The 26,478-nt window shown below is 36.8% G+C and overlaps 1 protein-coding gene across 3 annotated transcripts in view; it reads left to right on the top strand.

Moving 5' to 3' along the window:
- The first annotated feature begins 6,770 nt into the window (after positions 1-6,770).
- Positions 6,771-26,478, top strand: part of pbx1a (pre-B-cell leukemia homeobox 1a) — an 85,279-nt gene continuing 65,571 nt past the window's right edge. Inside the window, exons 1-2 of one of the 3 annotated variants that reach the window (XM_051094206.1) lie at positions 6,771-7,390; positions 8,607-8,680. In XM_051094206.1, coding sequence (XP_050950163.1) covers positions 7,203-7,390; positions 8,607-8,680 — 262 coding nt within the window. In that variant the 5' untranslated portion in view covers positions 6,771-7,202. The remainder of the gene's footprint in view (positions 7,391-8,606; positions 8,681-26,478) is intronic. The other 2 variants (XM_051094213.1, XM_051094220.1) reach the window with 2 other exon arrangements.

Below are 26,478 nucleotides of genomic sequence, written 5' to 3'. Positions count from 1 at the left end.
GTGATCAATAGACGTGTCATGAAGTGCTTTACTCAGCCTCTGTTACACTGTGGCATGACAGAGGTGATGAGAATCTAATGTCTTACTTAAGAATAATAAATGATTGATGCAGATTGAATCCCAAAGGGGTTTTAACATGAAACACAAAGCTTCTGGAAATCCTTCACAAACACTTTCATGTTTTGCGACATGCTAATTGTGATAGTTTCCTTGTCATGGCAAAATGACATTGTAACCTTCAATCTCTCCCTTTTATCATTTTGTCTGTCTTCTGGCATCGAAGATTGCCAGTGGTGAAAATGAAAAGGCAAACAAAATGACTAATATTTAATTCTCTGTGAGCTTACGGGTCAGTGACGTGGCACTAATTTTTTCATCTATTAGTTTATTAAAAAACACATTAAAGGTGCAATTCATATAAACAAAGACTTAAAACACACATCTGGTAAGCTTATTTTTAACTTTTAATTTGACTTTCTTTTAATTTTTTAGGCATAAAGTAAAAGTATGTCAGGAACAACTGTCCTGAAATCAAAATGAAGAAGAAAAACTCATTAATTATTTTAATAATGATTTGGCACTTGAAGTAAGCAAATAATTAAATTAATTACTTAATTTAACCCTAAATTCAAAGCCAAAGTAGTTATGGTTGTAAAATGTCATGTGGTGCAACTCCACACACAAAAAAATAAAAAATAAATAAAATAAAATAAAATAAGAAAAATATATACATCTGCATTTCTGTATCATGAATACTCTTATTTTTCATTGACCCAACTATACAGCCTTGCACTGGACAACCATTTACAACTATTTAAATGTTTCCATAGCGTTCGAAAAAGATGAATGTGCTTGATATAAGTGAGAGTATGCAGATCACACGTTATTAGAGAGGACAATTTAGATGAGCTGGCATAAATATGAATGAAACGAGTGAGCTAGAAAAGTGTTCAGCAGCAGCACAATGTGCTCCTCTCACCGCTGGGAATAGAGAACTGCTGATCGGTAGGGAAAAGCGAACTACTCTAAATTCAAACCACAAGAGTTCAAGCGTCTACAAGAGAATGTCAAATATCTGTAAGTGTGTTATTTGCTGCGTGAAGCTCATTGTAAATTCAGACTGGGCATCAGTTTTTTTAATGTGCGGCAATTTCTGACACTGCTAGAATGACCGGAAAATGTTCAAATATGGCAAACTCTATCAAAAGGCTAATATTCAAACCTGATGTTGCATTTTTCTTCATTAATAAGAGATGCTCATACTGTTTATGCAGCAGTTTCATTTTTGCAATGTTTCTGCTAAAATTTCTGGACAAGTATACAAGCAGCCAACTGTTTGTGAGTCAATACGTCGTGCAAAAACACTCTATTCTTTCCTGTTTCGTTCAGACGATGTTTGACATTGAGCTGTGTGGCTACGGTATGTGATGCTGTAGAGTCTGTTCTGGCTGTAGGCTATATCTGTGAAGAGGTCAGACAATCATTGAGGTCTGGTTCCACAGAGGAAGGTCACTTAGCCTATACATCTGTTCCAGCCCAGCAGTCTTCAGATACTATCACAGCAGCAGGGCCAATTCCTTTTATCATTAACTAGTTCCTCCTCTTCTTCAACTAATGAGAAATCTGATGGATCGATTTAACTTCTACCCTGGTGTAAAAAATGTCTTTTACCAAGAGTAGAGATCACATTTTGCCATCATTCACAAAGGAACATCAATTTCCAATACATTTCTCATCATGGCAATTCGTAGCTGTTTTACGTTTTGGCAAATTTCTGGCAAATTCGTAGGAATTTGTATAATGTCATTCATACGTTTTCATATGACCTGCTTATGCCCTACTGACGCTTAAGTTTAGAGGTGAACTTTCTAAAACTTCCTAAAAAAAAAACATATATTTACAAATTCATACTAAATCGCTACCTTGTAAAATAGTCATGTTTTCTTATAAATTTGTGTTGGTTGTTACTAATAACTGTTGTTACTAAAAAGATGAAACTAGTAAGTTAAATAATAAATTGAGTGTTTCTGGTATTTAGTATTTTCTTAATTAACTATTGGCAGCTAATTCATATGATTTGTACAGTGTAAATTTTTTGTATGTCTGCTTACACCCCACTGATGTTATCTTACGTTTTATACATGAATTTGTACAAATTCATATGAAAACACCACCCTGTAAAATAATGTTTTCGCAGGATATCGAGTTGGTTGTTCCCAGGGCCAATATTGAGGGGGGATGTGGGGGGATGGCATCCACCTTCTTGAAAAAAATGACAAAAAGCATCCCCTCTATAAAACCACCATCCCCCTTACCATCCCCTGTAGATTAATAATGCTGTGTATTATGTAAACCTCACTGTGAAAATTAAATATTAATATTCTCTATGTATAATAATTTGTAAACTAAATAATGGCGATTGGCCAATCCGAATGCAGTATTAACGAGATGCATGCAAGCTCACACATGTATTCGTAATTTTTTGCGGAAAAGTTTCAAGTGCATCTTGACATTTTTAAAAAAGAAGACAACATAATAAAGTATGATATTTTCTTGATTAGAGTTTAAAGACATTCCCCTGAAATAACATTTTTGTGCTGCAGGGAACAACAGGGCTAAAGGCGCCTTTGATATTATTTTTCTCTAAACCATTATATGGCGGAAAAATTGGCGTAGCACTCTCCAAAACATCCGCTTTTCAAGATACACATGCAAATTTGTCTGATCCAGCTCAAAGTCATTCTGTGGGGATCATTCTGGGATTTCCTTCAATGCTTTCAGAATCTTTACATTTTCAAATTATTTTGTTTCTGTATTTTAAAATACACTATATTGCCAAAAGTATTCGCTCACCTGCCTTGACTCGCATATGAACTGAAGTGACATCCCATTCCTAATCCATAGGGTTCAATATGACGTCGGTCCACCCTTTGCAGCTATAACAGCTTCAACTCTTCTGGGAAGGCTGTCCACAAGGTTTAGGAGTGTGTTTATGGGAATTTTTGACCATTCTTCCAGAAGCGCATTTGTGAGGTCACACACTGATGTTGGACAAGAAGGCCTGGCTCTCAGTCTCCGCTCTAATTCATCCCAAAGGTGTTCTATCGGGTTAAGGTCAGGACTCTGTGCAGGCCAGTCAAGTTCATCCACACCAGACTCTGTCATCCATGTCTTTATGGACCTTGCTTTGTGCACTGGTGCACAGTCATGTTGGAAGAGGAAGGGGCCAGCTCCCAACTGTTCCCACAAAGTTGGGAGCATGGAATTGTCCAAAATGTCTTGGTATGCTGAAGCATTCAGAGTTCCTTTCACTGGAACTAAGGGGCCAAGCCCAGCTCCTGAAATACAACCCCACACCATAACCCCCCTCCACCAAACTTTACACTTGGCACAATGCAGTCAGACAAGTACCGTTCTCCTGGCAACCACCAAACCCAGACTCGTCCATCAGATTGCCAGATGGAGAAGCGCGATTCGTCACTCCAGAGAATGCGTCTCCACTGTTCTAGAGTCCAGTGGCGGTGTGCTTTACACCACTGCATCCGACGCTTTGCATTGCACTTGGTGATGTATGGCTTGGATGCAGCTGCTCGGCCATGGAAACCCATTCCATGAAGCTCTCTGAAAACTAATCAGCTAATCTGAAGGCCACATGAAGTTTGGAGGTCTGTAGCGATTGACTCTGCAGAAAGTTGGCGACCTCTTCGCACTATGCGCCTCAGCATCCGCTGACCCCGCTCCGTCAGTTTACATGGCCTACCACTTCGTGGCTGAGTTGCTGTCATTCCCAAACGCTTCCACATTCTTATAATACAGTTGACTGTGGAATATTTAGGTGCAAGGAAATTTCACGACTGGACTTGTTGCACAGGTGGCATCCTATCACGGTTCCACACTGGAATTCACAGGGCTCCTGAGAGCGACCCATTCTTTCACAAATGTTTGTAAAAACAGGCTGCATGCCTAGGTGCTTGATTTTATACACCTGTGGCCATGGAAGTGATTGGAACACCTGATTCCGATTATTTGAATGGGTGAGCGAATACTTTTGGCAACATAGTGTATATGTTTTATATTAACATATTTTAATGACAATATATTTTTTTAACAAAATTAATTCTTTTATTTATCAAAAAAAAAAAAAAAAAGCTTAAAATAGTACAAACTTTGTTAAAGGGGTCATTGGAAGCTAAGTTCACTTTTTCATGTTGTTTGAACATTAATGTGTGTTGGCAGTGTATGTACAAATCTACCCTATAATGATAAAAATCCATGCAGTGGTTTTTAATTAATCTGTAAAATAATAATCCCTTTTTCAAATCGAGCCATTCTCAGATGCCTGTCATTGTGGCATCACACCAACAGAGGCTGCTCCCATGATAGTTGATTGACATGAGTGTCTTACCTCAGATTAGTTGTAACAGTCCAACCTCCATGTTTTGATGCCGAAGCAGGGATGTAAGTTAGACAAGAATTGAGTGATTGAGGTGTTGTGTTGCTGGATGTAATAATGAACGTAGTGGTCATCATTTACTCCTGACATCTGAGCTGCTGAAGATGCAGTGGATTACGTTTGTTTGTGAAGGGAATGCACCTCCCGATCTACATATATCCATCTATGTTCGCACAAATCATTTGTGGGCCAGCTTCACTTACAGCAGAAGTGAGTATAAGGGTTTTTTTATGAATCTTTTTGCGATCACCTTTTTAGTTTAGCGGCTAAATGCGGTTAAAGTAAACAGGCTCGTCTCTCCACAGAGAGAAGAGAAGGTTGGGGCGAGCAGAGCTCATTTAAAGCAGCCTCGACCAGAATGGGATGAATTTTGCAGAGCTGATTTTGGCAAGGTAAAAAGTGTGTTGTTTTACACTACCATTGAGAATTTTAACCAAAGTATATTATCGACTTTTCATTAAGACCCTAAAGAATGATATCGACTTGGAAAATGGGCATCCAATGACCCCTTTAAAGTGATTGTTTTGAACAAGTATTAACTTAGAAATTATATATATATATAAAAACAAACAAACAAACAACCCCCCCCCCCCAGTATTTTAACTAAAGTATTTGTATCAATACTGTTTGCCTTTTACCCCCTTGCCACCTCATACATTTATAAGATTTTTAAACAAAATAAACAACTTGTATGATTTATTTTCACACAAAGTCTGTTGCGCCATAGACGTTCAGTGTGTTTCTTTCCTGGATGAATCTGTTTTTGAACAAATCCAGTGAGCCACATATTAGTTTATTGAGGCAAAGTTGTAGTTAATAACTAGTTAATAGCGAGAATTGGTCCCCAAACTAAAGCATGACCATTTGTGTGCTGTCTTTTTATTTATTTATTTACATTTTGCACTTGTTATCTAACTTTGTTGGTAAGTTTTTTTTTCTTTCATTTATCTTTGAAATCCAAAAAAGAAAGAGAAAGAAAAAAAAAAACAAAAAACTGAGTGTAATACATAAATTTAGTACTTGAGCTCTGAATATAGTCATAATGCATTGAATGATTTCTGTATTATCCTTCAATATCTTTTTTGCTGTCTGAAATTGATGATATTGTATCCAATAAAAAGTTGCGATATTACCTATACGACCAGTATATGTCAGCAGTCGCCTCATAAGTAGGACAGGTTAAAGTGGTGTCGTTTTTCATGAGGAACATAATGGAAGGTGACACACCTCATATGTTGAACAGGGGGATGAGACATCGCATGAATAGTTGGAGTGGTGCTTCTGGAATATTTGCTCCAGTGATGGGTACTCAGGCATCAGAAACGGCCTCTTTAACACTCTCTTTATTGGTCCTTTTCCCAGCACCTGCAGCCAGAGCGTGACATTTCTGCCACATTCAGAGCTCCATGTCAATAGCCAGTGAATTTAATACCGTTAAATAGACCACATGGCTGAGCAAACTGCCTGTCTGATCATTTTTCCAAGACACACTGAGTGGTCATGGTGGAGGAGGAATGAATATATATACACCCTGCACATGCTAAACTTGTATCTAGATGTGATGCAATTTAAAAATAAATGAACATGGTTTTTAAGGGGGGCATCTTCTCTCACTACGTGTTTACATGTATTATGATCATGATTTATATGACAGAGCAATCTGCATGATACATTAATAGACCCTGTAAATATTACATGTATCAAATATGGCAGTTGTATCTGTGTTATGACATGTTTTATGAGGTTTTGACACAGACATAATCTTTCAGATGGGTAAACTGGAATTAAACAGCTCTCGTCATGTGACTGTTTACACCCGCCAAACGTACGAACGTTCACGTTTGACAGTTTGACTTGAATTTAAAATCGACAACTTTGTGTAGAATACATGGCCAGATCTGCTCGGAGCCTACAGACAAAAAATAAATACATAAATAAATAAATTTTAGTCATAAATGTCACTGGTAAAATCAAATTAAAACAGACCATTAATGAGCAAATTCATTTACACAATGAGATAACATGGAGGTCCCGTCCTGGTTGATAGTGGGAAAGAGCGGACACAGAGGCTTTACGCCAAGCACCATTATTTATTTTCATGTTCAACCCCTATCCATCACCGTGTTACCACCCTGTCCAGTCCCGGCGCTAACGCCACATCTTAAAGCTTATTACGGCGACCCACCTTCCTCGGGAATATGATTGACGTATCGTGGAAGAAGCGAGGCGGGGCCAACAGCGCGCTCTAGTCCAATCACGGCCGATGGGCGGCGCCCCATCGCTGTGTGCCAGTGTTGGTGGGCGGAGCCTCCCGTAATGTGTCAGTGTTGCCAGCAGACCTGTGCGAAACAAAAGCACTTCTCTCCCCACGTTTAACGCCTTCAAAGCACGTCTTAAAGCTGTTTCAGTCGTAAAGCTGTCAAAGGAAACAAGGAGTTACGCGGCAGAGTCGCAGATTACACAGGATTACAGCAGCCCTTAGACAAAGTTGGGCTCTGTTGTCTTGGCTTTGGTGGCAAGAGCAGGAGTGGCTTGATCCTAAAGCAGCTCTCCAGATCAGATTTCACCCAAACCAGCTGTGAGAAGGAGCTTTGCCTTTTCTCCCCTCTCTCCCTCTCTCCATGTTGTAAGCGCGCTCTTGACATCCAGAAAGAAAAAGGGGGAGTGACGGAGAGAGTTCCTGAAGGAATTTTCCTTCTCCTAGGCAAGAATTGAAAAAGTCACCAGAGTCTAGAGAACAGCGGCGAGGATGGATGATCAGCCCCGGTTGATGCACTCCTCTCACGGGGTGGGCATGGCCGGACACCCCGGCCTGGCGCAGCATATGCAGGATGGCACGGGAGGAGCGGACGGCGAGGGAAGAAAACAGGACATTGGAGACATATTACAACAAATCATGACCATAACCGACCAAAGTCTGGACGAGGCACAAGCCAGGTATATATCTAAGAATGTATGCATGCTGTCTCTGTATTATTAACTTCATAGTAGCCACTGAAACACGTCGACAGTGTTTAACAAGTCAGCTGCTTCATATTTTTACGCGCCACCCGAAGCGCACCGACTTTCTTTTCGCGTCTTCTTTCAAACTTTTATCCTGGCGTAAATTTTTATTTTGCATTACAAATATCTTACAGCCACTTCCCAGTGCTTCTGTGCACAATCTCAGCTGTCTTCTTCTTCTTCCCAGATGCATCGTTTCGATTTCCAATTGCTCTGGATCTCGCAGGTTACAAATGAGAAAGCGCATTGATTCAGTGCCATATAGACTTACTACATGTTGCGGGTGGATTCAGTCCCAGTTTATTTATTTATTGGACTGCAAGCACCCAAGAACTGTGCAAAGAAATAGACGTTACCGAGTATGCATAGTTAAACATTTTTTTTTTACCTACGTATTTTTGTATTTATCATAAAATCTATAAACTGTACAAAAAGTGGCTACAGTGTTTCTGTCGTCTACTTTTTTTGTGTATTGAAGGACCGTTGGTAAATCTGTTACTTTCCATATAAATATCAAAATATACATTGCAATAAAACACATTTACTAATAGTAATCAATAAGGCAACTAGTTAAAGACTAATTTATGTGACCGAAGTGTTGACAAAAATTAATTCACTTGACCCTATTAGCTTTAGCAACTGTCAACACAGGTGTTTCTAAAACACTTTGAAATAAATGCACACATTTTACTCTTGGAATACTATTTAAACCACTTGAAATTGACTTTAAAACACATTTAATAATTACCATGCATCTTAAAATACACTTTACTGATATTTACATTTGTGGTTTAAGATTTATTAATGACATTTTTCTTGTGCTATTTTCTGGAATATAACTAGTCGGCTTATGTGAAAATTTGATAGTAATTTCACTTTGCAGTCTACTTTAAGCTGCTATCTTTGATGCATGTGGAATATTTGGACAGTTGTTTGCTCATTTAACACATGCATCACTTCCAAAAAGTGCTGCACAATTTAGAGCCATTTGTCAGCTGTCTTCTATCAAATACCTTTTGTAAAATACTCAAAAACACATTTCCATCAGACATAGCAGACATTCCTTCTAAGCCTAATGTCTGTGTTTTGACAGTTTTGACAGGTCATGCATAGTGAGGGCTTGATATTTATTTTTTGTTTGTGTTTTTAGGAAACATGCACTGAATTGTCACAGAATGAAGCCGGCTCTATTCAACGTCCTGTGTGAAATAAAAGAAAAAACAGGTGGGTTTTCCTGTCTTACACAGAGAACAGAAAGCAAAAACTTGTAAGTGCTATCCTTTGTTTAAACCTAGTTATCACATTAAGCTGAATATTGAAATATTGATTTTTTTTTGCTACAGAGCTCTTTAATACAGTGATGTATTGCGTGCCTTGTGAGAATGTGCGTTATTAGATATTTAGATAGAGGAGAATTTGCAGTTAGAGTCAAGACTGCACCATGTCAAAGTTCTGATATTACAATAATAACACAAAAATTCATGCTATTCAAATATTGTGTGATTCATACAACATCCAGGTTCCTCAAATAGATAGCTATTATTATTATTTTGTGGGCTAGGATTATAATTTTTTTTGCAGCTGAGCTGAAGTGTGTTACTTAATACAGCATTTTACATTGTATTGTATCATTGGTTATGTTATGCTGCATTGAGCGCTACTGATGAGGTTATTTTACTTTTATAGCCTACAGTATATGAGAATGCCTTTAGTTTGAAAATAGTATTTTAGGATGTTATTTTACTCATTAAATTGCGTTTTGACTTTAAGATACTTTAAGATACTTTGCCTCCTGGTTTTGATAATGCCCATCTGAGTTTTATAAACTCGACTTATTGCGACAACATTTTTTTCCTGCGCTGTCTGGCTAAATGCAGATTCTAAATTGTTAATGGATATATTTTGAAGTTTTTGTGTGCGTAAAATGAAGCTGGTTGAGTAAGGCACTTTAAGAGCAGTTTAAGAAGTCCACCAGAAGCTCTATTCATTAGTGAAATGAACATGCTGTTTTGATTATGCGATCGTCCCTGAGTGAAGGTTTTTCCAGGCAGATTGCTACAATGAGAAACAACAACAAATGTCAAAAAAACACCTCACACACAGCCGTATCTTCCTACTAATTAGCCCCAAAGTGTAATTTACAAAGATTTCATTACATGGAAGCTGAATTTGGCTCTCTGCCACACTGTCTAAAAAGCACTGCAGTGGAGAGGTTCCCCCCTCCTCAGTGAAATTCTGACCGACTGAAGAGGGCTTTGGAGGGCCACCGTGTCAGCGATCACAGGGGCCTCATGGCACTAGGTTCGCTTTTTTCCTCCTCTTGTTTAGCAAGGTTCTCCGAGGAGGGAAAGAGTTATGCCTGGCTCTTTTGAACTGCCTGGCGTCACCCGGGGTTCACTCAAAGTTCGTTTCCAAGATGAAGAACAAAGTGACTTGGACCTCTTCCTGGCTTTTTGCTCCTGCTTCTCTTCCCACAGCTCCTGGCAACCAGGAAACTGCAGGGCTTTTGAATGGAGAGATGAGCCCGGTTAAGACTCCAAACGCGGTGTAAAAAATGTTTATGAATATTATGAAGATGGAGCTTTCTTGGTCGAATTAGAGTTGTGATGTCAACAGTGTCTGAATTAGTTGTTTGTTTCATCTGTTTTCTTTATATCTCAGAGCACAATGTGAGATGCCCCCCCACACACACCTCATGTTGAGCTTTTGTTTGTGTTTGAACGCAACCCTGGTGTTGTTTTTGTCAAGGGGGGTTCATCTCAGCTTCCTCGGTTGTGCCGCGGTTGCTTTTCTCTCTCAGGACTTCATTAGGAGCGTCGAATCATCAAAATCAATCCTGCTTGCATTTGATCAGTGTTTGTATAAAAATATTAACATTAGCTGATTTCTGTTATTTTGTTTGTTTTGTTTTGAAAAAAAAAAAAAAAACAAACTAAAAAACTGTTGGGCTTTCCAGTTGTTGAAGGAAGTGGGAGGAAGGAAATTGTCAAGTGGAATAGGAGGGCAACTATATAAATATATATATGAATATGAAATAGAAATATATTTGTTATATTTACACCATCAAACATTCAGGCACAAAGATTTGGAAACTATTTCTGTAGTTTTTTTGAGCCATGGCCTGGGAATTGAGAGAGAAAAAAGGATTTTTGATGTTTTTAAAGTGGATTCTATTGATAGTAGCCTGGTTGTGACTTAAGAAAACACTCCGAAAATAGTAAGATTCAATGTATTTAGATGTCAGTTTCTTATACTGTTGAAAATGCTGTCGGGAACATGGTTTAGCAAACACTGAAAATAAATGAACTCAAGCCCCGATGGTTGATTTGAAAGGTCCTTGTACATTAAACCCCCCCCGTGCTCTCTCCTACAGAATTAGCCGTGAGCTGTACCTCGGTTCACTTCTGTCTCTTTTTAATGTGAGGGTGTAATTTCACACTGCACAGACAGACACCACTAAAAATCCACCGCCGCCACGGAGAAAATGGCTCAAACCTCCGCCCGTGACATTTACTGCAAATGTGCTGAGTGCAGAGCACCCAAACGAGAGCAGCCACCATTTTTGTCGGGCCCTTTTTAATTTTTTTTTTTTAATAAAGAGTCAGCCTCGTTCATGGTTTTACATTGTTGCAGCCGTAGAGTCCCAGGTGGATTCCAGAAAAGCGAGGTTATTAAATCCGTAGCAGGTCTGTTTTGTTGAAATGGCGTAGCGCGCTGTGGAACAGTGGTGTCTTAGCTTTCATAACAGACTGTGGAGGTCACGGAGCCGACCGAGAGCTTGTCTCAATGAAACAGTGGCTCTGTGTTTTAAAAAATGAACTTTCTGTCCTCACAATAACCTTGATTTACAAGAACTTTGAATGTTTGGATCAACAGCGTCGTCACCTCAGGCACCTCAGCCTGCTGCTTTAAGCGCAACTCGTAATTCCTATTCAGACACGACACAGTTTCTTCGACAGGAACAATAAATTTTCACTCCGCTAATATATTTCATCTGCAGACGTGTTGAGAGAGCACGAAATGACACGGCTCCTGTAATTCTTCCTAACCTACGGCCGTCTTGCCGAGATTGACATGGCTGCGAGTTGCCCGGCGCGCACCACGTGTTGCGCGGCGGCGTGTTAGTGGCGTCGTCGTGTTGACAGCCGTGCGGGAGGACGCCGTGGTGATGAGCCCTCCTCTGGCAAGCAGCTGACAAGCGGGGCAGTACGGTGTGCCAGCAGCAGACAGAGCCGGCCTGAACTCCTGACCTTGCCGTGTATTTTTACACAGGGCCTGACCGAGCTAACACGGCACAGCCCGGTGTGCGAGTATAAACAAGTATTGCGGCTCACGGAACAGGATGTGATGCGGGGTGGGGGCTTTTGAACAAGACTAGCGGCGCAAGTGTTTCAGATTATTTAAAGCGTTCGTGTATTTGTGTGCACTGCGTGCTCTTGGAAGTGCAAGGCCACTGTGTGTGTATTTGAATTCGGTGATTGGCACATATAGATGGTCGTGTATGGAAATGTTGACATTAACTTGGATGTTTGTTGGTATCGGGTTTCAGCTCCTTTTACCCTTGGGGCTTTCATTAGGCCTGTTTCACATTGACATACATTTGTCCGATCATGAACGAAGCTTCGAAAAATAAACTTAAACTTAGCCTGAACTCGCTAACCGTAGAGGGTCGGTGACAAAAAAAAAAAAAAAAAGTAAACCAAAAAGAAAGGAAAAAATCTTTTGAAATCATGTTAGGGCTAGGCTTAGTTCATGTTGGTTTCATACAATTTCGAAAAACTTTTGTTTATTTTTTTTTTTCTTCTAAAAATGTATTGTGTAAATTATAATTACCAAGTAAAACATACAACATTTTTCAGTTACTAATATGAATTAACTGCATGTACTTACTAAGGGTTTGGCTTAGGTTAACTTTTATGTAATTATGCATTTTTAATTGTGAACACCTTAAAATAAATGGTTAATTTTCTGAAAATTTCAGTCCATGTAAATACCCAGTTTTATTGTAATAATAATAATAATAATAATAATAATAATGATAATAACAATATATATATATATATATATATATATATATATATAAATAATTATTTATGTGTATGTTTTTTTAAGATAAAAAGTTTTTACCAAATGTTGTGTATTAATAAATAAATAAATACATACATACATACATACATACATGTTTTTTATGTAAAAATTTAATATATATATTTTTGAAGCTAAATATTTTTTTTCCCAATATTGTTTATTTATTATTTATTTATCATTACATTTTTGAGGATTCAGTTTTACCATGTGACATTTTACAGCCTGAACTAACCTTGTCTTGTCATAAAAATTATCAGATATTTTAAGTAATGTATTGGCCTAGACACACAGTCATGAGGGTCTGCAGGGGTTTTATGCCCTAAAATATTAATAATTAATTTGAATTGGGAAATTAACAACATTCTCCTTGTAGTATGCATCTATTCAAGTCACTGTATCTATTAATTTGTAACACATTTTTATAATAGACAGACAAAAATGAGTGTCATGTCAGTGACCCTGATTCATTGGCGAGTATTAAATGTGGCAACTTTGTGTCAGTTATGGTGTAAAAAGTGCCAATGTAACAGAAGTAACACCAGGTAGTTTCTTACATATTGTGATGAACATCTGACTGAAACAGATTACGTACATTTGAACTGTATCATAGCCTATTAATCTATTTGGCGGGACATAAGCTAGCATACGTTCGTCCCATGTCTCATAAAGCATTAAAAATGTCAGTATCTGGGAGTAAGACAAGAAGAGCAAACATATGGATAAATTTGACAACGCAAAACAAAAAAAAAGGTCTGTTTTTTTGAGTGCAGACACTGAAGCAGCGCTTCTCAAACAGCGCATGAATTCTCTTTCACATCCCGTGGATAGAGAAATACACACGAAATGATGTTGAATTGTTTGTTTTGATGATTCACGTAAACACACTCGGTTACGTCTTAGGTGAACGTAAACAGTTGGGAGAATATCAGACATGTATCAGTACATTGTATCCATGCATTCGGTTTTAAAGGGACAGCAGCCTAATTTAGTCGCTATTGTCTGTGGCATTGATATTAATCAAGCAAAAGAAAGACAGAAAATCACTCACTGCTCTTGACTGAATCACTTTAGTAGCCCTAATACAGATTACATAAATACATATGTCTGCTTGAAAGAATGATGACTGTGGTAAACAAGTTGTTATAAAGAATGCATAATTAGCCTATAGAACTATTTGTATTTCATTGAAAAGAAGACTATGTTCCTGTTTCTTTGTGAGTTTCAAGTGGTTTCATTTAATTTTCATATAAAGGCATGTTGCGTGTTAAATCTGTGTCTATCATGATAAAACTTTAATATCAAACCTATACAGTGAGTTTGGTAATTTTAGAGAAGTGCTCAATAAATGCATTACACTGTAACTACACCTATTCAGTTTTAGCCAACTACATCTACTGTAGATTTAGTCAACTAAAATCTTATGATATTTAGTCAACTAAAACTAGACTAAAACTAAAAACAATTAGGATGACTAAAATATGACTAAAACTAAATGGCATTTTAGTCAGAAGATTGTGACTAAGCCTAAATCCAAATTTGTTGTCAAAATTAACACTGGTTTAAGCAAACTGAATGATTAGAGAAGTTTGGCATATGTCGCCAGAGAGGAATCTTCTGTTCCACCAGAAGATTTATGACATTTTGATTTAAAAAAAAGAGAAAAAGCATGGATGAATTGTTTACAATAAGATCAAAAACAGTCAAAATTTTCCAAATCAAATTATAACATTCTTGCAGACTTTAAGCAAAAGTTCACTTAAGGTGGTATTCAACAAATTATTTTTTTTGGCATGTGCATGATGCTAAAATCTAACCTGACACGTACACACACTAACAAGCATGTCCTTACTTGTATCTCATGTCAAATGAGTGATAGAACCTTATGTATCTCACACTTGTCTTGGAGTAGTGATTAATTTACCTTTAACACTAGATTCAGCTGTGAAATTCCTACAAAACAACTTTCAACTTCAAATCAATGTCTTTCTTTCTTATATTAATATAGCCATTGTGAGATGAGATGAGAAAACAGTACATGTAATGAACAAGTAAACAGAGTACGTTTTGTAAGGGTTGTATTTTGATGTATTACTCTTGTAATATTCACATATTTATTCACAGTGTTCTTTTACCTTTATTGAGCGGTAGTAGGGCTTGCAACACCACGCTTAATAAAGTTTGGGCTTCGTTCCTTAACTCATTTGTTCTCTTTGTGCGCCACGTAATTTTAGAGCTGGCGAGATATCTAACGACCGTCGTGGTGAATTGTGGAGAAATATTGTGTTTGCTACAGCTACATGAGGGGAGTCTCTCCTCCTCCTGTTTTTTTGGAACGTGATTGCTAATCATACTTAGGGCCGTTGGAACGGACATGCCTCAGTAGCAGCATAATGTTTCCTGTGTGTTTCTGTTATTACCCAGCTTCAAGTCTAAACTCACTCGCAATTAGAGCTCCTTATAAATTATGCAAATGATGACTGGCGTAATTGAGACATGTTAATCATGTTTTAAGAGCCTAATTACAGAAATGTATAACGGAGGTGGGAGTCTCTAATTAGCTCTGATAACAGGTTGCCCGTGTGAATAGTGAAGAAGTGCTTTTTGTGTGGGAGGTGTTTTCCTCCTGCGGATGGTCAATAAAGGAACCTAAACCCTCATTTTATGGAATAATTATTGACATGGCTTAAGGTTACAGTGGGACGGTTTGAAACTGTTGCATTTCGTACCTGCGTTCTTGGCTGACGACATGGAGTTAATGTTGTTTCATGTTGCTTTAGGATCAGAACCTTTATTTAAACCCACCCCTCCTGCTTTCCTGTATAAAAGGCATCACAACACATGAAATTAATCATCAGCACTCTAATTTGTAGCAAACTAAGCCTTATTCAAGCCTTATTCTTGGGATTTGCACTGACGTAGGGCTGCACGATTTGCGGGAAAAAATCGAATCGTATGATAGAAATTGTGCGTTTTTTTAAACTTCATATTTTCTGTGCTTTGTTATAGGGCTGTGCAGTCTTGTGTTTATATAGCATTTATTATTATTTTTATATTAAATAAAATACAGAACTAAACAAGAAATAATACTATTTTTAATATTTCACTGTAAAATAAAAAAAAAATTGAGCATTTAAAAATAAATTAATAATATTAAATAACTAGGGCTGTCAGTTTAATGCGTTAACTTAATTAATTAGTTATAAAAAAAATAAATAAAAAAATTGAATGCAGTTAACATGCTGGCCCCGCCCCCAGACATGTACATCATCTTATATTTCATATAGTTGACTGTTGACAAATATGATGCAGGGAAACAACTCTACAAAATAAGTTCTGCCCTAAAATTCTAAATATTAGTGCAAAAAATGCTGAGTGCTGATTTTGTCCCAATCTATCACAAGCTTAAATGTGATTTTATACAACAGTTCAGTAAATAAGCTGATATTGTTTTATATTTTTAAACACAACATTTTGCAGAGAGCATATTACCTTTCAAGCCATAGCAGAATTGTTGCACGTCTCAGAGCAACACAGCGGTGTTTAGTTTTTGAATGAGTCCGCGTTTTGAATGAATCGTGTGAATAAATGATTCAAAAGCCCATTCATAAAGAGATTCCTGAATGAACCAACCTTTAAAACGAATCGAATGAATAAATTAATGACTCCTAAAGACATTCACCGTCACCTGCTGGCAGATTTAGTTTCTTATTTAGAGTATCATTTTATAAAAATAAATAAATAAATACATAAATAAATTAATTCTGTCATCATTTACTCACACTCATGTCGTTTCAAACATTTCTTTTGTGGAACATGAAAAAAGGTATTTTGAAGACTATTTTGGTTACTAATAACTTTCATTGTATGAACGAGAAATACTGAGATGTTTCTCAAATTATCTTCTTCTATGTTCCATAGTTTACATTAGGCTGTTGCAGCCTAAATGTTTATGTGTAGTAAATTCTATGTTGATTCAAATAAAATATTTCTTTCTAAAGCTACAATTTGTAATGTCTACTTGATACTTTCTCATTTAACACAAAAATAGCTTTAAATAACCTTTTGTGGGTATTTTCACAGTCGAATTTATTTTGCGATTAATTAGATTAATAGATAGAAACACCATGTAATAAATTGGATTAAAAATTTTAATCGACTGACAGCCCTAGTAATAACATTTTTAATTTTCAACTGTAAAATTACAATCCCAATTATTTATGGCTGTCTTAATATCCTCATTTTGAAAGGTTAAACCCTCAAGCTTTTATTTAGGTGGGAAATTGCAGGGGCCCTTGTTGACTAAAGCTGGTTTCCAAGCACTTCTCATTACAAGTTTGGGAAGATGGTTGGCATATGTTGCATTCCCAACATTTTAAGAAACCTAAACCTAGGAGCAGATGCAGAGATGGAGTTTGCGTGAAGCAACATTTACTGCATTAAATCCGCTTCGAGACACTGAAAACACGAGCTGCTGAAATAAAAAGAACACAGTGCCACGCTTGACTCTGGAACCTGCAGCACATCACAATTTCAGTTTTATTTTGATTAATATGACAGCCCTACACTGTTTCTCATTTTTGCGTGAACAGTGCAAACTGTTAGTCATTGTTTGTTTTAGTGTAAGGCACAATAATCGTAATGGTCATTTAATATTTCCTTTCAAAAGATTTGAATGCATCTAAAGTGCATAAAAGCATCACAGCGCTGGCCGGTTTGGATATCTCCAGCATCAATGCCAGCCATTCTGCAAACTGAGCTTTGTTCATACTTGTCTGACAGATATCATATTCAAAGCCATTACTGCGAAAACATCTACTCACTTATTGGATTAAAAATTGCTTTAGAGAGGAAATTTGCTTGCAGATGCGACGGAGCTCTTTTTTTTCTGTCTGATATTAGTCTGTGGTGCAGTTTGTAGCCTGATGTAAAAAAGCGAATTACAGTAAAAGGCTCTGCAGATGCTATTATTGTCTCTGTGGAGTCAGACTCAGCCCCTCAGCGGTGCAGTCAATGGCCATGATCCATATAACAGCATTAGGGCTCTCTCTGCCACAAAATCCTCATCGTTACAAACACATTTCAATTCATTCATTTCCTTACGTGCCTTAAGTGTAAAAGGCGGTGCCGTTTCCAGCTACGGTTGCCATACCAACACCCCAGGAGTTCATTTAGTTTAATTCAAAGGCCGGCGATTGCCGTTCTCCCGCATCCCGCTGCTTGATTTTGACGACGGCAGCGGCAGCCGTAGCGGCGCAATACATAAAAGACCCCCCTATATTCCCCCCAGCCATCAGCTCCCCCCACTCCTTTCTCCCGCTGCTGTGAGCAGTCAAACACGGACTGGCGAGCGCCCCTTCCTGTCTCGACTTAGTAAAAATGACACAAATTAATATATGCTACTTAAACCAGACCAAGATTAATGGCTGCCTTTCGCCGCAGCTTAGGAACACTGTCAGTCGACACGCGCTCATTGGACGGAATCAACACTGATCAACATTTATTCGCTGTCGTATCCTGTGTTCAGGGAAACGTGGAGGGATTGAAGACCTGCACACACACACGCACACAGTAGCTGTGTGACCTAAAACATCCTGTAGACTCTATTCTCAGCCCAAAAATGACTTTTACACACGTTTTCATTTCATAGATAGTGTGTATTAGAGTAATAAAATGACAGCGATATCGTCTACCTTTGTTAGATTTCACCATGCAATTATAGTGTTGCCTCAGCCACGTCTTAGTATTTTACTTGAGGGAATGTCTCAACAGGAAAGTGTATTTTCATATTCATTCCATATACTTTAAGCTAATGATATGATATACAGAGTGTGCTGGGGAAGAGGCATGTTGCCTGAGTGGTTTAGCATGTAATGAATGTTTCTAATGTAGATTAATGTAATGCTATTGGCGTGGTGTGGCTGTGCTAAAGATCCCCTCCACTCTCTTTAATCAGCAGGGGGGTTAGATGTTACAGCGGGCGAGGAGATAGAGTCGAGGGGTGCGGGAGGACGTGTGTCGTTATGTGAAGGTAACGCATAGCTATGAGTCGCTCTCTTGCCGTGAAATATTCTAATTTATGCTAATGAAGCTGGCACTGCCGTGAGAAACAAAAGGGCTGGCTATGAGCCTGCGTAACCCCCTCCGTGAACACATACATGAGTGTACATATTTTCTCCCAGCGAGAGTGAAGGAGAGAAATGATGAATTAAGCCACCGTCCTCGGTGGTGTTCCTATCTGATTGGCAACACTTTAAAGCAGAAAAACATAGTTTTGGGTCTGGTTACAGATTTAAATAGAATTTTGTGGGTGAATGATGAACTATGACGAATCAACACTTTTTCATGAAAAACTTATTCATGTGGATTTTCACGAGGTGTACTTTCATAAATGACATGTCATGAAAACGTACATAATGTCTCTTTTTGGCAAACACTGATAAGTATATTATATTAATGCATTTTATTATATATTTCTAATTTAAAATGTAACAGAAATTTCATACCGTTTCATATTTTTTTGTTTTTATACATTTTTTATTCTGACTAAAAGCTGATGTAGTGTTTATATACACTTTAAGAAATTCAATAATGTTACAAAATATGTATATTTTTAATAACCGCTGTTCCTTTGAGTTTTCTGTACATCAAAGAATCCTGGAAAAAAAAGCAGAATCACAGTTTTGGGGATGTATTATGATTTATATTAAGCAGCACAATATTATCAATATTAATAATAATAATAATAAATGTTTTTTGAGCGCCAAATTACCTGATTTCTGAAGGATCATGTGCCACTGAACACTGAAAATTCCGTTTTGCCATAGATATAAATGTAATTTGAATATATTAAAATATAAATTATTTTATTTATGAAAATGTACATTATAATGAATAAAATATACTAAAAGTGTCTGTATATATTCCTGTACTTTTATGTATAGTTTTGTACATATTTTTATTCTAAAAATGATGATGAATTCAAATAAATAATTTTTGAAGATGACTTTAAGTTAAAGTTGTACAATTAAAAATGCTTATCTAGGTTCATTGGAAATACGTGCTTCTATATACATTTTTGCAAAACAAAAAAAAAATAAAATAAAATGTATGAATATGTACGAATTCTATAATTTATTTCCAGTTCAAATAAACACTAGAGGCAGTAATACTCTGACAAATTTTATACCTTTTCACACAAAGTATGATTTACAGGTACAGAGTGTTGATTAATAAAGCCTAATTTTGACCACACAATTGACCCTTCGCAAACGGCTTGATTGACAGGCAATATGTCCAGTCATAATGCAGAATCCGCTATTTTGTCCGACAAAAAACACATCAGACAGGAGAGTAAATTAATTTCAGTGGACATAAACTTGAAAAATTGTGTATTGATGTCTTTCTGCAATTGAAATAAAATACGTTCTGATGTTCATTCATGTTTTTTTCATGAAAATGTCAATATTTTAAAGCTGAGAGCTTGTTTCATACCAGAAGTAACCTGCTCTGTCATGTCTGTCAGCGTGTTGTCAGTTTACTCTTTGCTCCGCAATGTATTTTTCACTGCGTGAGAACATTATGTGTATTGTGAGAGCGGCATTGTTTGTTGGACATAGCAACAGTAATTAAGGAGGGCAGGTTTTTGCGAAGGGTCAATTACTTGCAGAATATTATGTTATGAATTCAAAGCAATTGTAACATGCTGCGCGATTTGAAAACTGATGCTTTTGAGTTTTCTAATTCAGTAGGTTTGCTCAGTAGCTCATGTGATACGACTCCAGTATAAACCCCCTGAAACAACAGTTCGGCAAAGAAGCCCAAGGAAATTAAAATAGCATAGCTGCATCAACAAATGCGTTTTTATATCACTTTTTTTATATTCATTTTTTAACACTATCGGTTATGGTTGGGTGTGGTGTAGGGTATATTTCCAAAACAATAGAGCATTAACCTTAGCGACACTCCCCGGATATCCGAGTTCTGAACAGCTGCAATACATACCTCAAGCAGGGTAATAAAAATGCAGCAATACATGCCTGTACCAACATACTAAAAACGTGCCATGGTCAAGTATTGAACAATAATGTTTTACCGTCACTCTCTGGGCATTTTGCTTTGAAACATGCAGTAAGGTATGCAATTACGGTGTTGGAGAAGTGTATATGGAGGCACGTATTTTCATGAGCCTGGGTTGTAAAAATGTCAACGTTCTAGAGCTTAAATTAAATTAAAATTTCTATTACTCTAGCATTAGCAAACAAAATGGCAAAAACAATGACTGTTTTCAAACAGATTTCCCAAACATTCCCCCATCTGTCATTGGTCAGTCAAACAGATAACCTTGCCCTAAACTCACACTAATTGTTGTTCCACTTTTTCCATATCAGGCTGGTCTAGATACTTAAAACAAAATTTTAATAGCACCAGAATGTTTACACTTTTGGAGAAATTGATCAGTGATTGGCTTACATATAGTTCTCCATACATTGGGCCTCATAAAACAGACCTTCCCGAAAACTCTCCTCCGTGTTCACAGTTTGTAAACATCAGATTTGATAGGTGAACATGTGTATGTTAATGAATTCCAATAATTCGTAAATAGGGTGCACCTGCACGCTCATTCACAATTAGCATAATCCCCACCTATGAAATACAACTACGTAAGTTACATGTCCAGGAACACAGTGGAATATTCTGGACTCCCTTTTCAGGTTTGGCTCCAGTATATTGCATAAATGCAAAAAAGACTAATAGGCCATAAGCCTAACAATACAATTAACATGTGTCCACCGAAGCATTTTTAGCCATCTTAAAAAATGCCAGGCGCTCTTCTGAAAACAGCTGAGACGCTTTGGTTGCTATGATCCATGACAGTAGCATTTTACTAGTATTTCCTTTTAAAGAATATTACTGAATATAAAAGTTAAGTTATCAGCACTATTAACTTCTCTGTTGTTGTTCAGTCATTGTACAAGTAGGATGGTTCGTCGGTGTAGTATTTTTCCCGCCCATCCTTCATTGATTGGAATGCTGGGTAAAAAGTGACAGTGATGAACGCTACGACAAAAAACAAACAAAAAGACAGGGCAAACAAACTTTTGAAATGTTATTATGGTTTTGCATAAATTCAGAGTCATCAGTTTGCCAAAAGAACACAGAATGTTTTATGTGTATTTACATTTAGGGAGCAGGTGTACGTATCTTTCATACCAACTAACATTTTAAAAATGCTAATATTTTCATGAATTCAAAAGTTTATGTCTGAACAGCTTTATGAACGATTTACACAGAAAAATCATTTTGCTCGTGTTTCATGAATGAAAGTTGTGGTAGGAGAAAGTGTTTTAACACACTTCAGTTGACGGCACAGCAGATGCGACCGAATGTAGGCCCGGCTGCGGAGGAGCAGAGCATACAGGGGGAGCACGAGGAGGTGGATTTGGATCACTTCCCAACATGGTGGCCAGTGAGCGCGTAGGTAGCTTTTAGCACAGCGGGGTGAGGAGCGGGAGCTTTAGCAGGGGTCAGCGCTCACCACGGCCGCCTGGCAACACCACACACACACACCGAGGAACCGTGACACACTCTGCCCTGAACACTCAGGCAGGCTTAATCGAGGGGAAACAAAGAGCCCCTCATGTGGCAAGGAATTCAAGGTCTTGCAATAGCTCAGTGGGCTTCCCCTCGAAAATGCGCTAGATGAAGAATGAAATGATTCGCAGGCAATACGGTGCGCTTGTGAATTGCAACACAGTCACCTTCTGTAATTATGTGGGTGGTAATTATTTCCTGTACGCTAAACACAAAATATTCAATAGCGGCTGACCTTGAGGACTCGGTCTCGCATCTTTCGGCTAATTGCGTGTTTGCTATTATAGTTCGTTTCTAAACTGAGAACTGTTTGTACAGTGTAGACCCGCTGTCCCTGAACACACACACACACGCACACACTCCCGATTGCCTCTGTTTGCCAGCTCGCCTTTGGCAGTGTTAGTTATGGACAGTTAACTCCTGGAATCCTATTAATGACTGTCATTTTCCTTTTTTGCCTTTTGCATAATCAGCATTGTGCTCTGCTGTCCTACATAACCGCTTTTAGCAGCTCTTGTCTAGGTCTTCCGTTGCTGAGAGCACAGACGGAAACATGGGTGGCAGGTGTGTGTGTGTGTATGTATGTGTGTGTGTGTGTGTGTGTGCATTTGGGAGTAGGGGAGGAAGAAGGCTGTTCTAGTGATATATTGCATTTCAAGCCTCCTGCCAGAAAAAGGAACAGTGAGATGTCAAGGCATGTGCAGTAGAGTTTACCTCGACCTGAAGCCAAACCTCCACCATTGAATCCTTATCGACTGGAGAACTCTCATCGGAGGCTTGTGTCGTCAGGCCAGCTGGTGACATTGTGTACTCTTCCCTCCTGACTGTGTTTTTTAAAGGATGAGGTTCTGAGTGCCATTATGAAAGACTTGATGGCCTTACTTTATTTATATCTGCTTTAAGTAGGAACTCACTCTGATGTGATTGTCTTTTCCTAGAATGTACATCCAATTTAAAGTAGGGCGGCTTGATTTGGACAAAAAGATAATATTATGATAAGCATATAACATCTCACTTCTCTTATATTATATTATTTTTTTTAGAATAGTAGTATACAAAAGCAATATATTTCTTCCTATATTGCAATATATTTTTACCTCATAATGTGAAATGATAAACAAGCGATACACATATGGTAAACATCTCTCACTGCAAGAGCATTATTATATTATATTATATTATATTATATTATATTATATTAATTTATATTATATTATATTAATTTATATCATATATTATATTATATCAGTTTTATGGTAGAAAATACATTTTTATAATTAATATAATATAATATAATATAATACAAAAGCAGTTTTACAAAATTAATATAATTCTTTTCATAAATATATGGTAAACATCTCACACTGTAACAGTATTATTATAATATATTATAATATATTATATTATATTATATTATATTATGTATATCATGTTATTTTATATTATATTATATTCAGTTTTATGTTAGAAAAGCTGTTTTGAAAAAAATAATGTAATTCTGTTTATAAACATATGGTAAACATCTCATACTGAAACAGTATTATAATATAATATAATATAATATAATATAACATAATATAATATTCAGTTTTACATTAGAAAAGCAGTTTTACAAAATGAATAAAATGATATTATTAATATTATTAATATTATTATATTATATTATATTATATTATATTATATTATATTATATTATATTATTATTCAGTTTATGTTAGAAAAGCTGTTTTGAAAAAAAAATATAATTCTGTTTAGAAACATGGAAAAACATCTCATACTGAAACAGTATTATAATATAATATAATATAATATAATATAATATAATATAATATAATATAATATTCAGTTTTACATTAGAAAAACAGTTTTACAAAATGAATAAAATTATATAATTAATATTAATATTATTATATTATATTATATTATATTATATTATTTATTATAATATATTTTATTATATTATATTATATTATATTATATTATTCAGTTTTATGTTAGAAAAGCTGTTTTGAAAAAAAATATATAATTATGTTTATAAACATGGTAAACATCTCATACTGAAACAGTATATAATATATATAATATAATATAATATAATATAATGTAATATAATATAATATAATATAATATAATATAATATTCAGTTTTACATTAGAAAAGCAGTATTACAAAATGAGTAAAATGATATTATTAGTATTATATTATATTATATTATATAATATTATATTATATAGTATTATATTATGTTAAATTATAAAAAAGGTTTTTGCTGTTTACTTATGAGCCGTATTGCAAATTTTTATTTATTTATTTTTATTATATTTATTTATTTAGTACAGAAAAAAAATACATCTATGCATATAAAACAAGATATTACTAAATTAACAATAAATTAATAATAATAAATGCAATAGGTGCAACTGATTCAACAGGAAGACTTTCTTTTGTATCGTTTTAGTATGCTCTGACACCGTGAGCTATTGTGTTCAAGCAGATAACATGTTCGAATTTGGCTCACAACATTACCTGATCCTGTGCTCCCTCTTTCTTATAGTAATTTTTTGTCTTGTTCTGTGCTTTCCTCTCTGGGCAAAAATAAAAAAAAAGGACCTTGCTTTTAGCTTTAAACCCAGAGCTGAAGCAGCTGTCTGGTGTCTCCTGTTGCTGCTGTCCACTGTTTTTCTAGGTAATATCCCCTGACAGCATCGTAAACAGGTGCCTCCTTATATCTGCATACACTTTGCTTTCATTTGATTTCCTATTACCACACCTCATAGTGCGCGTCTTTCGGAAATCCTCCCCGATAAGGCGCTATTGATGAATTGATATCGGTGGAGGCAGCAGGGAGATAAAGCTGCACAGGTTAAGAGCTTTGTGGATAGTTTAACCTTGATATAACAGTTGTTTCAGCGAGGTTGATTTTCTCTCATCCATCTTCATCCATCAGGGCCTCACTGAAGTATGCAAATGAGCACAGCGGATAGGCGCGTGCTGCCGTTAAATGGGCCGTTTCAAATGTGCGGTGTACCGCGCTGACAGGGTGATACTCCTTACTGTCCAAATTTAGTGTGTCTTCACAGATAAACCGCCCCCCCCCCACACACACACACTAGCCCCCCATTACTCTCAGCAGAATGCTAGAAGCATGTTGACTTATAAAATATTAATAACGTCCTATTCCCCGTGCCTGCCACGTTCTTCATATTCAAATGTGTCAGCATAAAGTGCGAGAGAAGACGCACGCATTTTCACGTGTCCGGCGGGTGTAAAATCTGAGCGGATGTTCTGACAATAATAACAAGAACATTTCCAACAAATACTATTATTCCCATGCCAAATTAAGTCATTTATTTATGTTAGTGGGTTGTAAGGAATGTGAGTATTATTAGCTGTTTGTAAAATATGGATGTATAAGTTAATTAGGGAGTCAGGAGATGTTATAATTATAATGCTTAATGTCCCAGAATACCACGATCACAAGAAAGACACTAATGCAGAAAATAAAGTGTGAAAACAATACGATTTTATTGCGTATCTGACATTAATCTGACACCTCTTGCTTCTTTGTTTACTTGCAGTTTGCTAAAGGGAGTAATGAAAAACAAATTAAATCGGTTATCTGTGAAACAATCTGCACATAGCGAATAGTTTTACTAGAAGTAAACGCAGAGATTTTTTCAAGTCAGGGTTCAGGGTTTGTTATTTCTAAGCTTGTTTTTTTTCTATTTTGCTCATATCCGTTACTGCAAGTTTTTATAGGGCACTTTTATATTATGCTAATTGAGTGTAGCTTCTCAATCATTTCTTATGCTTCTTACGATTCTCATGATGATCCCGAGGCCGGTATGTTGACATTTTTACTGTCGTGGCTCTTGAATTTGATCCTAAAAAAGCATCTGCCTTGTTCCTTTGTAATTGCCGTGCAGTCAGAAAGTGGGAGTAGATTTCTACTCTTTGTAATTTTGGCTTCCTCTGGGATGTCACCAAAATATCTTTTTGTAGGAGCTTATAGTTTATAGCAGCTATTACGATCCATTGTGCGATTTCAATAAGCAAGCGTTCAAAACAATGAATCTTAAGAGCTGTTAGCTTCTCCGCTTCATGAGCTGTCAACCGTCCGCTCGTGGTATTGCCCAAAGAGGACTGAAATAAACCGATGGGGCGGATCTTAGTCATGACTGATGGATCTCTGTGCCAATCAGGGTTGGGTGTGGAGGGAATCAATGTAACAAGCCTGGGAAACCTGCCATGTAGACCTAACCACAACTGGCCTCCACTAAAAAAGCCCATTAACATTAATGAAGGATGGTTTTTAAAGCTACTTCAGCAATCAAGCCCGACAG

This window comes from Labeo rohita, chromosome 2 (genome assembly GCF_022985175.1).
Source record: "Labeo rohita strain BAU-BD-2019 chromosome 2, IGBB_LRoh.1.0, whole genome shotgun sequence".
Classification (NCBI taxonomy): Eukaryota; Metazoa; Chordata; class Actinopteri; order Cypriniformes; family Cyprinidae; genus Labeo; species Labeo rohita.
This window is presented reverse-complemented; position numbering and strand designations above follow the sequence as displayed.